This window comes from Adiantum capillus-veneris, chromosome 19 (assembly GCF_014529385.1).
Source record: "Adiantum capillus-veneris isolate H3 chromosome 19, ASM1452938v2, whole genome shotgun sequence".
NCBI lineage: Eukaryota > Viridiplantae > Streptophyta > Polypodiopsida > Polypodiales > Pteridaceae > Adiantum > Adiantum capillus-veneris.
Window position 1 is genome coordinate 903,709 of NC_140949.1, and position 13,922 is coordinate 917,630.

The 13,922-nt window shown below is 43.4% G+C and overlaps 2 protein-coding genes and 1 long non-coding RNA gene across 7 annotated transcripts in view; all 3 read left to right on the forward strand.

The window, feature by feature from the left end:
• The window catches only part of LOC147433450 (uncharacterized), a 125,839-nt gene that overhangs the window by 13,601 nt on the left and 98,316 nt on the right, over window positions 1-13,922 (forward strand). The gene's annotated exons all lie outside the window — the stretch shown is intronic.
• LOC147433451 (uncharacterized) lies at window positions 10,809-11,156 on the forward strand. Its single transcript, XM_086490134.1, has one exon. The coding sequence runs from the start codon at window positions 10,842-10,844 to the stop codon at window positions 11,154-11,156; it is 315 nt and encodes a 104-aa protein (XP_086346260.1). The 5' UTR covers window positions 10,809-10,841.
• Window positions 11,181-13,655, forward strand: LOC147433452 (uncharacterized). The gene has a single exon (XM_086490133.1). The coding sequence runs from the start codon at window positions 11,181-11,183 to the stop codon at window positions 13,632-13,634; it is 2,454 nt and encodes an 817-aa protein (XP_086346259.1). The 3' UTR covers window positions 13,635-13,655.

Below are 13,922 nucleotides of genomic sequence, written 5' to 3' on the forward strand. Positions count from 1 at the left end.
AAAGATGTGAGAGTTAACTTCCGGCGGTGACGCTGCCTCATCTCCATCCACATCTGACGACAGCAATTGGCCCTTTAGACCGTTCTTGCTCTTGTTACTAACTTTGAAGTTGCTGTTGAATGACTAGAGGTTGTCTAGATGGTCATTGTGTCGGGGATGTAGTGACTCTTGCCGCCCTGAAGATCCACCTTCTTCCCTATCTTCTGAAGACATTTCACCAGTACTTTTGGATTGACGGAGCCCACCATGAGTGAAGGCAGCAATACCCTATATTCCATTGAGGGCTTTCTTCACCCGCTTCATGCAGGCATCGTAGTCTATGGAGACCTAAATCTAATCTAATATAACGTAAATCTAAATCTAGCGTAAATAAACGTAAATCTAATTAAAAATAAACCTAAATATAATCTAATTTAACTTAAATAAACCTAAATCTAATTTAACGTAAGTCTACATCTAACCTAATCTTTAACGTCTTTTAGGATAGTTTCCTACGACGTTATAACTCTCTTCTTCTTGTGTGTGTGCGCGTGTGTGGATGTGTGTGCCAATAAAAAGAGATAAATGGTATAACCTTTCTATCACCCATGCCAAGTATGATAGATTGGTTATGCCATTTCCCTCTTGAATAATAGGTCTTGAGTTCAACTCCTCGTCGGCTAGATCTTTAGGTCTTTTAATTTTAATTAGTTTCCTACGACGTTAAATTAGTTTCTCTCTTTCTCTCTCTTTCTCTCTCAATGTGTGCGTTTTTTTGTTAACGCATGTTTTCTCTCTCTTTTCCTCTCTCAATGTGTGCGTTTTTTGTTTATGCATGTTCTCTCTCTCTCTTTTCCTCTCTCAATGTGTGCGTTTTTTGTTTATGCATGCTCTCTCTCTCTTTTCCTCTCTCAATGTGTGTGTGCATTCTTTGTTTATGTATGTGTGTGCGTTTTTGTTTATGTTTGTACTCTCTCTCTCTCTCTCTCTCTCTCTCTCTCAAAAACACTGTGTGTGTGTGTGTGTGTGTGAGAGAGAGAGAGAGAGAGAGAGAGAGGGAGAGAGAAAGAGGGGAAGGGAACATGAGAGTGAGGAGAGGGAAGGAGCATACCTGGCTCTCCTTCCTCTCCTCGTGTGTGTGTGTGTGTGTGTGTGTGGAGAAGAAAGAGAGAGAGAGAGAGAGAGAGAGAGAGAGAGAGAGAGAGTGTTACCTGCTCCTTGCTTGAGGGCGCCGAAAAACTCAGATGGGCGCTCTCTGTTATTTTTTTTGCCCAGTCGGCGTCGCTATGAGCGTCGCAAATTTACAAGTATATTTGCGACGCTCATAGCGACGCCGGGAATTTTTTTTTTGAGCGTCGCTGTGTGAGCGTCGCTAATATGAATAGCCTCTTGTAGTGTATCCGCGCCCTCTGGAGCATTGCTAGTGGAAGGTACATCACTAGCCCGCTGAGTTGATTTCACTGTCTCTGAGGCAACATCCTCAAAAGTGACTCTCCGAATCTCTATTTCTTTGATGGGTTTTTTATGCATCTTCGACTCATTAAAGATCACCTTTGAACTACGGATGACTCGACGAGATTGCGGGTGCCAGAGACGATATCCCATCTCTCTATCTGCACCATATCCAATGAAAATACATTTGTGTGACTTTGGCTCTAACTTCTGTCGAAGTTGTTTAGGCACGTGAGCATAACCTTCACAACCAAAAACACGTAGATGGTCATAGTGGGACTTATGTTTAGACCATAACTCTTCTGGAATATCATAGTTCAAAGGCGTACTAGGGGAACGATTTATAATGTGCACTGCGGTCAAGACGGCTTCTGCACAAAAGCCTTGTGTGAGATTTTCTCTAGAAAGCATGGCTGTGACTCTTTCCTGAATTGTATGATTCATGCGCTCAGCAACTCCATTCTGAGCTGGTGTGTATGGTGCAATAAACTGCCTTTTAATCCCCCTTTTAGCACAAAAATTGTCAAACTCCTTGGAGACACACTCTCCACCGTTGTCAGTCTGCAACCTCTTGAGTTTCATGCCAGACTGATTCTCAACGAGTGCTAAGAATTTTTGGAACACACGAAGAACTTGATCCTTATGTTTCAAAGGATATTCGAGTAGAGTCATCTATGAATGTCACAAAATAGCTGGCCCTCCCTAGAGATTTGGTTGACATAGGACCACAAACATCACTATGCACTAAATCTAGAGGTTTAGCGTGCTTTTGACCCGATGGTAAGTGCACGGACCTAGTCTGGTTGCCATAGATACAGTTTTCACAAACAAGAAACTCAACATAAGACAAGACAGGTAAGTAGCCAAAACGAGTCAGAGTTCTCATTCCTTTTTGGCTAATATGGCCTAGCCGGCAATGCCACAACTCAGTAGACAATAGCTCCTCTATAGATATGTAATCATGACCAACATTTGACACATGCATGGAATACAAGGTACCATGCTTCTAACCTCTGAGTACAACAAGATTACCTTTCCGTACTATCCACTAACCGTTGCCAAATGTGGTGTTGTAGCCCAAATCATCAAGCTGACCAATAGAAATCGAGCTTTTAGTCAACTTGGTTACATGTCTGACATTACATAAAGTAAAGTGCGTGCCATTCCTTAGATGCAATTTGACGTTTCCGACACCCTCAATATCTAGTTCGTAAGCATTAATAAGTCTCACTTTGCCACAAGAGTGAGAATAAGTAGAGAACCGCTCTCTATGTGGTGTCACATGGAAACTCGCACCAAAATCTACTATCCAATTATGTGCATATTGCACATCTTCTGTAACAAGAGCCTCTACAGGTAGATCTGCTATGAAGATCAATACGTTAGAGGTAAGTGGCATAAAAATCGCTGGAAGAGTCTCTACTACAATAGGAGCATTTGAAGATTCTAGCACATTGATCTCCTCTAACTTTGCTTTGCCCTTGTTTGAATCATCAGACTTAGAAGTGTCACCGGATTTTTTATCCTTCTTGCTTTGCTGCCATTTCCTGCAATCCTTCTTCACGTGCCCTTTTTTATGGCAGTGATAGCACTTGACATTACGCATAGAACCCCGAGACTTACTGCGTGAGCACCCACGTTCCTTGCTTTCGGCACGACTTTGAGTGCGACCTCTCTATCTATCACTAGCAACATACGCATCACTATCCTTCTTGCCTTTGAGAGATTTCCTGTGAATCTCCTCGGTAAACAGACTCCCAAGGACGTCATTGTACACTAGACCGGTTACTAGGTGCTGAGTTGCTAATCGTAGTACAGAACGTATCCCAAGACGAGGGTAAACTGCATAACAAGAAGATACATTTGATTTCCTCATCGAAGACCAAACCCTGAGTGGTCAACTGAGTGAAAATGATATTGAACTCATTAATGTGAGTAGAAATAGTGCCCTCTTTCTTCATACGAAGGTCAAACAACTTCTTCATCAAGAAAACCTTATTAGTGGCACTTTTGTTCTCATAATTGGAACACGACTTATCCCATACATCTCTAACAGTCCTTTCTCCAACTATAGTAAAGTACACAGATTCGGCCAAATGCAAACGGAGGGTAGATTTGGACTTAGCATCAAGTTTCTCCCACTCAACATTTGTATACTCGCCCTCTGGGCGCTCCATGACAGGATCCAACTAGCCTTTTTGTATAAGAACATCTTGAATCTGCTCTTTCCAAATAGCAAAATTCGTCCCATCAAATTTTCGGATATTGTAAATATCCTCTTCACCACTAGATGAAATGGCTGCAAACTAAAGATAATATGGCGATAAACATCGGTAATTCTGAGAAAAATTCGACAGAGTTTTCCCAGAAAAACTGACAGAATCTCAATCCCAAATTGTCACAAGAGATCAGTAACGCATCAAAAGTAATGCTCTTAGAGCATAAGACAGGCGCATCAACCACTAGCTATGCATAAAAAGTCAAAAAGCTGACCCCCAGACTACCAACATGACGTCAAATGCATCTAGCCCTCTCTATACATGTCCTATGGCGAGGCCACGAAAAAGGGGTACTCCAGCCTCCAACCGCAAGCTTCAAGGTGAGATTTCTCCTTATCCGAGTGTCGGAATTGGTTCTATGAAGTAGCTCTAGAATCCGGACGCTTAGGAGCACCTTTTAGGTCAAACTAGTTTCAGTTTTGGTGACTTGAATTTTGAAGATATTAAGCCCCAGGTAGGTGTCTGATGCTTTCTAGGATGTCCCAATCGAGTTTGGTTTGATTTGGAGTAGGTTAGCTTGTTGAAATGCTTGTTGGCGAGAGATCAATGTAATTAGTGGAAACAAAGATTATATGCTTGAGATGAGTTTAGAGATTGTTTAAGAAAGACTATATGGTCAATAAGAGATTGAAAACCTCTTGGCGTGCCTCCATGCCCTAGTCGAGTCACTTCGCTTCCTGTATTGACATTTTATGGTTGAGGATTCCAATTCGTCATAGGAGAGTGATAGGTATCGTGTAGAGGGAAAATCCCCGCAACAAAGAGGATAAGGAATACATTCCTTACTCTTTTCCAGAAGAGCTTTTTGAGCCTCTTGAATGGATGAAAATGCTAGCTACCATGGATATTTGCACAAATGAAACCACTCCCACTAAGTTTGTGGATGATGAAGGTTATGATTGTGCACCACTTTGGACGATACGAACCATCATGTTCGGATCCACCACACTTGTGCAAGAAAGAATCCCTCTTATTCAGCCGAACTGTGTTGGCACCAATAGAGGAACAAGAGGAAGAGTCACAAGACATCACGAGTGAGTTTAAAGCATTAAGGATAAAAGATGAAATCTCAATTCGAGATTTAACTCTTTTCACAAAAGACCCTGAAGTCTTCTATGACACTGAACTAGAAATAGAACTGGAAAATTCAGACTTTAGTGGTAGTGATAGTGGCAATCAGGTTGCTCAAAAAACCAGGGAGGATATCTATTTCGACTTTCCAAATCAAAAACCACGTAGGCAGCATAGGTATGCCCAAAAATGAGCCAAAAGCCGTCAAGGGGCTAGACCAAACCCAATGCCTCACATTAAAAACAAAACTCACTTCCTTGAGATAGTAAATGCTCATGATTGCATCAAGGATAAAGTTACAGGTTGTTACTTGACACAAGTCGCGGGGGACACAAAAAGGGAAAACGAGATTAAAAAAAGGAAATCGTACAAAGAACTTTCAGAAGGATGAGAACGTGAAATCGAAAGAAACACAGTCCACTAAATCAAAGATGTCATGTTTGTAAATGGAACAAAAATACAAAGCTTTAGAACAAACCCTGAAATACGTGTGGTCTACGGACTTTGAAAGTTCCAAATTTGAAAAGGAAGACAAACTACAAGTACCCCCACACTACAAAAGGTACACAGAGCAAGACCAAAGCATACTTATTGCAAATGCCTAGTAGAGCTAAACCTTATGCAGGAGTATCGTATGATGGGCCTGAAGACAAAAAGCGAATAGATCTAGCGGAACCAGGAGAAGAACCCAAGCCAGTTTACATAGCTACGGATCTTACTCTTGAAGCGGAAGACTATTTGGTGGCAACTCTTCGTGAATATCGTGATGTATTTGCTTGGTCGTACAAACATTTGAAAGGAGTCAATCCTTCTATATGTCAACACACCATACCCTTGAGAGAGGACACAAAGCCAAGTAGACAACGTCCTTACACCTATAATGAAACCTTTGCTAAGAAGATCAAGGAGGAGATAGATAAACTTAAGGATGCTAAGTTTATTTATGAAATTGAACACATTGAATGGGTTTCTCCCATTGTGGTAGTACCTAAGAAGAATGAAAAACTACGTGTATGTGTCAATCTCAAAAAAGTAAATGCAGCAACCATAAGAGATAGTTATCCTCTCCCAATCACGGAACATGTGCTAGAAAGAGTGGCATGTAAAGAAGCTTTTAGCTTTCTAGATGGTTTCTCTTGATACAATCAAGTGTCCATTGATCCTAGAGATCAGCACAAGATGGCATTTGCTACAGAATGGGGCATTTTTGCCTTTAGAAGAATGCCATTTGGGTTGACTAATGCTCCAGCCACCTTTCAAAGGTTGATGTCCATTCCTTCAAAGAGTACTTGAGATACTTTCTGGAAATCTATATGAATGACCTATGCGTTCACTCAATTATTCAGATGAAGCATGTAGAACATTTAAAGAAAGTTTTCAAAAAGTGTAGAACATATAAGATATGCCTAAACCCTGAGAAGTGCGCTTTCATGGTTAGACAAGGGAAAATTTTGGGAAATATTGTCTCAAAAAATGGCATTTCAGCGGATCTAGAAAAGATTAAAGTAATTTTGGAGTTGCCTAGGCTGTGCAATGCGAGAGAGGTGCAATCCTTTATGGGACACTATGGTTACTATAGACGATTTATCTATATATATAATATGCAGTGATTGCAAAACCTATGTACACTCTCATTACGATTTTCATTTGGATGGATGAATGTGAAACCTCCTTTCAGAAACTGAAAAAAGCTTTGACGAATGCACCAATCCTAAAAGCACCTGACTGGATGAAAATCTTTCATGTGCATGTAGATGCCTCCAATCTTGCTATTGGTTGCATATTAACTCAGCCTGGCAAAGGTAAACTTGATTTTTCTATCTGCTATGCTAGCAGGCAATTGAATAACGTAGAAAATAATTATACAACCATAGAACGTGAAGGGCTAGGTATGATATATGATGTAAAAAAATTTCGGCATTATCTACTGGCAAATCAATTTGTGTTCTTTGTCGATCATCAAGCCTTATTATATTTGGTCAACAAGCCATGCAACACTGGTTGAATAGTAAGATGGTTTCTTATTTTACTAGAATTTGACTTTACAGTTGTTGTAAAAAAGGGCACTACACATCAAAGGTCTGATCATTTGTCGCAAATAACCAATGGGGAGGCTCTTGATGGTGTAGATGATGATTTGCTAGATGCCTATTTGTTCAACATAGAAATGGTTCCAAGGTGGTATGAACAAATGATTCCTTTTCTTTCAATAGGAATTTGGAATTAGGAGTTACATCTAGCAGAAACATCTAGTATAATTCAACAGTCTTCTGCTATCATCTTATAGCAGGTCGATTGTATCGCCAAGGCACAAACCATGTCTTACGATTGTGTATAGATCCTAGTGATTATGAAGATTACACACATATTTCTATGGCTGGTCTTCATTTTTCCCTTGATCAAACAATCAAATGGATAGAAAGATTAGGTGTATATTGGCCTACAATATATACAAATACGAATGATTTTTTATCAAAAATTGTTTGTCATGTCAACTTAGGCCTCCCATACCCTATGCTACTTTGTTTCAAGTAACAGTAGCACCCAAATGGAGTAAGTACATAGTTGATTATTTGACTACTCATAATTTACTTGAACATGCAAATCGGGCTCGACGTAAAACCATTGAAATTGAGGCTCAGGAATATGTAATCATTGAAAATCAGCTCTATAAAAGGGGCAAGGATCAAAAGCTAAGACTTTGTGCAGCAGAACAAGAATATGTTCCTATCTTGCAGCAAGCTCATGCGGGGCTAGCAGGTGGATATTTCTCAGTTGATGAGACTACAACTAAAGCCATAATGATGTCAGGTTTGTGGTGGCCAACATTGTTTGGTGATGCTAAAGAGTTTGTAAAACGATGCAATGATTGCCAAAAAGCAAAACCACCAGTTAACACAGATAGCATGCCCTTACGACGTAGCGGGCATGTACGCACTTAAACATAGACAAAAACAATTTCATGATCAAATAATCATCTTCAAAGAATTTCAAGAAGGTGATTTGGTATTGGTTTATACTTTAAAACAACACACTTTAAAGCTCACTAAACGGGGTCGAGGTCCATATGTAATTGACTCACTTTCCCCTAGTGGTGCAATGAGATTAGCCACCTTGGATGTTGAACCTATGGCTAATTGGATAAGTGGTTGCTGATTAAAGAAATACCATCTCCCTCTCACACCTGAGATGGTTGATCAGATGCATGATGCCAAAGAGCGTAAACGACAAGAAAACTTGATGAAAGAACAAGCACAGGTAGAGGCTAAGTTACGCAAAGAAAAACGTGGAACACGCCAAATGCAAACTTGTGGAAAATGCCTACGGGTGCTGTCAGCCATGTGTCAAATCTCAGACATAGATGAAGACGACCTAGATCAAGGGCTCAAGCCAGCTATAGTTGCTACATTTGGTAGTAATGGCCTGGAATGTCAAGCTTTGATAGATACAGAAGCAGATGTAAGTACAATGCCTTATGGCATATTTAAGTCTATTCCTGACTTCACCCTGGTTTTCCACACGGGTTTTTTAGCATTCTTTGTCAATGACCTAGAAAATTACATAGACTATACTGATGTCTTTGTAATGATTCGTGACATTCCTGTGCACATCAATTTTATGTTATGGATGCTCTCTTTGAATTGGAAACTGTGACATTAGGATAGCCTTGGCAAAGAAAGTACAAAGGATATCCGGATTGGAGCAATGATCGTGTCTACTTTGCGACAAACAACAGGGTCACTTATCAAAATTTTCTAAAGAATGACGAAATTGATCAAGTCCCTACTGCTTTGAAGTATTCCCAGGCTATCACAGAGCCTCCTCCAACACCTAAGTTACACAAGAGTCCCCTCCAGTCCAATCACTAGCTGCAACAAGCTTCCAACATGAAAGGCTGGAAAGCATTGCCGAAGCTACAATCATTCAAGTGGTTGCTACCCCAAAGGCCGCTTCACCGTCATCACCTACATTGTCATCACTGTCACAACCCACAACAAAGTCCAAAACGCAAACAAAGCTTGTATGGAGACCCAAAAATAAACAAACGACATCTGATGGCTTGACGAAAAACCAGCAAAAGGTTGCAAATCTCTCTCCCACAACGAGAGCTTAGTCAAATGTCAACCAATCTTTTTGGGTGCACAAGGACTTACTTGTTACGAACCATAGGGGCGAACGCTTTATGTGGAGGCCAAAACAACCAACCATGGCATCTTTCAAGACCATACACAGACGCTCTTCCAAAGTTTTCAACCAAGTTCCCACACTTAAAGCAGCTTGGCAAACCCACATCTCTATGTCTGGAAGCATGTCCAATTAAATCAAATATCTCAATCACTAGGGGCAATACCAACAACAATTCACTATAAAGACATCTGGGTACAAAAAGATCAACCCAGCCATGTCACCTCAAAATTTTCATCCACCCAGCGTTCTACTCAAAGCACCTGGACCACGACAAGTTTGGAAATGGCTACCAAAAAAGGTGACAATTGCACAGCCCAACAAGACTTTAATAGGATCTACACAGCCTTGGCCAGAAGCTTCTACAGTCACAATTCAACCCCCGCCACCACCACCAATGATGTCTTCTGCGATAATAGAGGTATCACCCACATCAAATGTAATGCACAATATGAGTACACCTCTGTTATTAGCTAGGCTTGGCATTCGTCTCAAAGCTCTAGAACTTCAAGTCCAATTGTTTGGTGTTGAATCGTTGCTGATCCCACACACTAAACAACCTCACAGGAAACCTCGCATTGCATGCCCTTGAGAAACTGGCTCAAGACCCTCCTCTCGCACAACATTGTGTTCCCCATGCATTTTTCTTTCAGCGTGGTAGGGCCCATTATAAGGCAATGCATAACACTGTATCTTTTTACTCCCATGCACGGTACGTACATCGTATCAAGAGACACTCTGGAGCGGGAGGGGGGAGACATGACAAAGAGCGACAAAGTCTCCAAAGCTTCATGGATCCAAACAGGTCAAAAGGATCACAAGGATTAGCTTGTATGTATATCCAAATATAAAAAAAAAAAGAGAGAGAGATGAGTGAAAGTTTTTAAAGCGATTTTTGCTTATTTTCGTTAAATTTTTGGGAGTTTTTGTAAATAACTAACATATTTTGGAATTTTTTTGTTCAAAGGATTGTTTTGTGGGATATAATCTATAGTGCTTAAAGTATTGTGCTTGAACATTCTCAGAGTATTCTCAAAGGGTGCTAAGTTATGAATAGCCGCCGCTAAGAAAATAATAAAAAGTTTGTTTACTTTTAATCTCTAAAAGTTGTTATTTTCTCCATAATTACCAGCAAAAGGGCTTAAAAATGAATCCAACTGGATATAATTACAGCAAGTTATTAAACTAGACAATATTTCCATTTTATTTTATTTTATTTTATTTTATTTTCTAAATTTTGTTGTATTTTTACGATTGCTCTTGTGGTCACCTATTTATTAAAAAAACGCGTACCTTCAAGCCCAAACCGACGAAAAGAGGAGGTGTGACACAAAATAGGTGTCTAGCCAGTCAAAAAGGGGTTGTGATACAGCTTGGAGGACATTGGTGAAGTCAGAACAGGTAAAACAGTGACAGTTGAGTCAAAAATGGAATTAGTCAGGTCAGAAACTTATAGTATATACTCACAAAACCCAATTCATTTTTCATTGTGTGATCTTGTGAGAGAGAGACCTCGAGCTCTAGCTTTCATCGTGCACATAGTAAATCCTATTTGGATTTACTCCCAAATAGGATGTTCAAATGACAAAATGACATCACATGCATAAAGAGAAGTGTAAATTGACCACATCTAGAGAATCTAGTTGCAAGATATTGACCTCAAAAAAGATCAGTAAATCCGTCAAATTGTAAATCGGTCACATAGATTGATTTACTATCAAATCGGTCCTGCAGTAAATCGCTCCAACATATTGATTTACAATGTGAATTTTGATGAGTTTGTAAATCAACCAGATTACATCGATTTGGTCAGTAAATCAACGTGGCAGTAAATCGATCCAATGTATAAATCGATGGGATTGTGTAAATCGATCAATGAATGGAATTGATATTTCCAGAGTCTATGACAGGGCTCACAAGAATCACCGACCTGCAAGGGGTCAAGATGGAAGTCCTGCACCTCACAGAGAAGGCAGTGGAAAAAGCATTAATGCTGCCAACAAGCCCATATTCAGTGTTGGAGAGGAGGACTCAGATCTATTTGAGAATCCAAAGAAGATCAGCAACACATATAATAGTCAGTTGAAAAGTTCAGTGTTGGCTGGTCAAATCAGGGTGGTGCAACACATGTTTAAGTTGCCAAAGCAAAAGCGGCATACAATCCCGACATCTCCTTCACACATGCGGTAGATGAAGGGAGACGCAAGAAGATAAATGCCAAAAAGAACTGGAGGCAAGAAATCTTGGAAGCAGCCAAGCAGAAGACGGGGGTCTACGACCCCCCAGCCATGCGCCCCGTTGGTAAAGCGGGCCCTGAACGAAGACTCCAGGATGATTGTGAAGACGCGCGACTACCCGAGCCGGGCATGGCGACCTGGGTTGCTTGGGATTGTATCTTACGGGCTAGTTAATGTGCCCGACAAAGACCTTCGGGGGGTGAGAATATGCGTATGGGATCCGGGAGAGAAGTACCCATGCAGGGATGTTTCCGCTTGTGGAATGCGCAGAATAGCTGAGTTGACAGCATGCTGGGACATATGGAGCCGAGGCAAAGTTAAATCGGAAGAGCTGGAGCCGTTCTCTGGTTCTGATATGCAGTATGTAGCAAAACAAGGGCTGGCACAAAGGCAGCCTACGGATGGCCGATGGGTCCCACCTCGACAGCCAGGGACTAAAGCGAGTAGCCGGGGATGTATCACAATCGGGATGGGTCGAGCTGAGTCGAAGGACCAGCAAATAAATGAGATGCGTGGTGAGATAGGTAGGTGCAAGAAAAACGATATGTTGAGGCCAGAGAGGTATGGCCGAGGTATGTCCCCTCGACGAGGTGGGCTGGCCACAGAGAGCGAAGGCAACATAAATACGCAGCGCAAGAAGGCGGGCTCCGGTGAGCACCAGCCCGCCTTTCATTCGGGTAGCTGGGCTAGCCGAGTGATTACGCTCAGGTGTTTACACTTTAGCCGGTGCTGGTCCGAGTGGGCTCACGGAACACTGAGCAGTGGACGGTACGCCAGGCATTTTTGGACAGGATTGCTAACAGCACTAAGAGCGTGGGGCTCCCTAGTGAAGAGTGGGGTCACACTGATCATGGTCATGCTGCTCGCATGGTGGGCACTCGATGAGTGTCACGAGGAAAATCGATGCAAGGGAATGAAGTTCAGCAGGGAGAGAATGCGGCGGAGAATTACGCAGGGAACACCAGAAGAGGGGATGAATGCTCAATGGGTGACGCTGCCAGCAGCCATAGATGCACGGTGGATTCCTCCACGTCGCACTAACTGTGAAGGTTCGGGGCGGGACAAGAGGAAGCCCCCTAAGGTCAGGAGATGTTTGGATAGTTTGATGACGACTGATGCTGGGGACGGCTCAAAAACAGGAGATACGGTTGCTCGACGCAAAAAGGGGGCAAATGGTTTCCCTTGGCCGGTTGCTTGGACGACGAATACGTCAGGAAAGGAATTGGGATTCATACATGCGCGTGATGCTGGACGATGTAAGCCAAGTCTTGAGGCTGAAACACATTGCTTTCTGGGTAAGGTATATGTTCTCGATGAGGACATCGAACTTTTTTGGGGGAGGGGAGAGTGTTACGGGTCCCCCTTTTGGAGAGCATTTCGGGACCCTCCACCTCTCCTCGGCTCCTCGAGACTAGCTCAATTTCATGTTCCAAGGCCTCGAGGGCTCCGAGCCGACGAGAGGCCCCCGGTGTGGGAAGACCCGTTAGTGGAGAGAAGCATCGAGTGCTCGACTGGGGCTGATGCGCGAGAACGCCTCTTGGTGGTTTTAAGATGGTTAGGTAATAGGGTCGGATGTGAAGGCAATCTACGGGCGCCTAGGGGATTAAGGCCCAAATGCATGCAAAAGCCAGGGTTATCGAACCTTCGGGTTCAAGGGCCACGACACGGAGAAACAGGTAAGCTCCATCGCCTGGGCCGCGAGAGCGTGCGCCCGGCGGACTTCTATCGTGCCTGCTCAGAGGCGGGCATTGCTAGCACCCTGCGGGGTTGCCTTGGTCGTGAGCTCGCCCGAGAGCGGGAGCCACGAGACCTTTCATCACAGCTCAGAAACAGGTCGCGGGGTAGCCGAGAGCACCCTCAGCAAAGCAGAATCGGTACATCAGGCCTCAGAGCAGCTCCTTCCACAGCTCAGGCATTGAGCGCAGTCAGCAGGCCTCCTACTCAATCGAGGGCTGCTTTCGGAAACCAGGTACAGCGCCTTGAGCAGGGCTGTGCTCAGCGCACGCAGGTACAGCAAGCAGGGCCGACTCCAGAGGGGTTGTGCCCTTATCCCTACAGGTTGCACACGCAGATAGTAAGCAGACCTCCCCCTGTGAGGGTTGCGAGCCGGTCAGGATCAGCGCCCGAGAGCGGGCCTATTGGAGCCGCAGGTCATTCCCATTGTGGGGCTGCGCGCTTGAGTGCTCATTGTTACAGCAGGTTGTATTCGGGAGCAGGCCCGTGGGGCTGCTTAGTGCACGCTGGACAGTTTAGCAGATTTCGGGCGCAAGGCCCCTACATTATTTCTGGATTGTGGTTGGTGCCCGCAGTGGGCTGTGGAATTGAACTTACCCGCAGTGGGTTGTGGATCTTTTGCTCTGCCTGGTCTCCACTGAGCCAGAGCGTCGAGGCCCTTCGAGGCATGATTGCTTATCCACCTGGTCTCCGCTGAGCCAGAGTGCCGAGCCGGCTCAGAGGCTTTAGGCCGGTCTCTCGACAGAGACTCGAGCCCCTTTTTGTTATATGATATACGGGTGAGCTTAAGGCTCCGAACCTGATTGTAGCTCCTTTTTGGATTGAGCCTAGTTGGCTCCTCTAGTGACGCCGGCCACTATAGACCCGGCCACGGTTTGCTCTCGGGCTCGAGAAGCCCTCGTGTATTGATCTTTGCTGGAGTACTGTGGGTTCCCCGTTGTGCCAGACAAGGGGCCCTAACATTTGGTATCAGAGCCAGACCAAT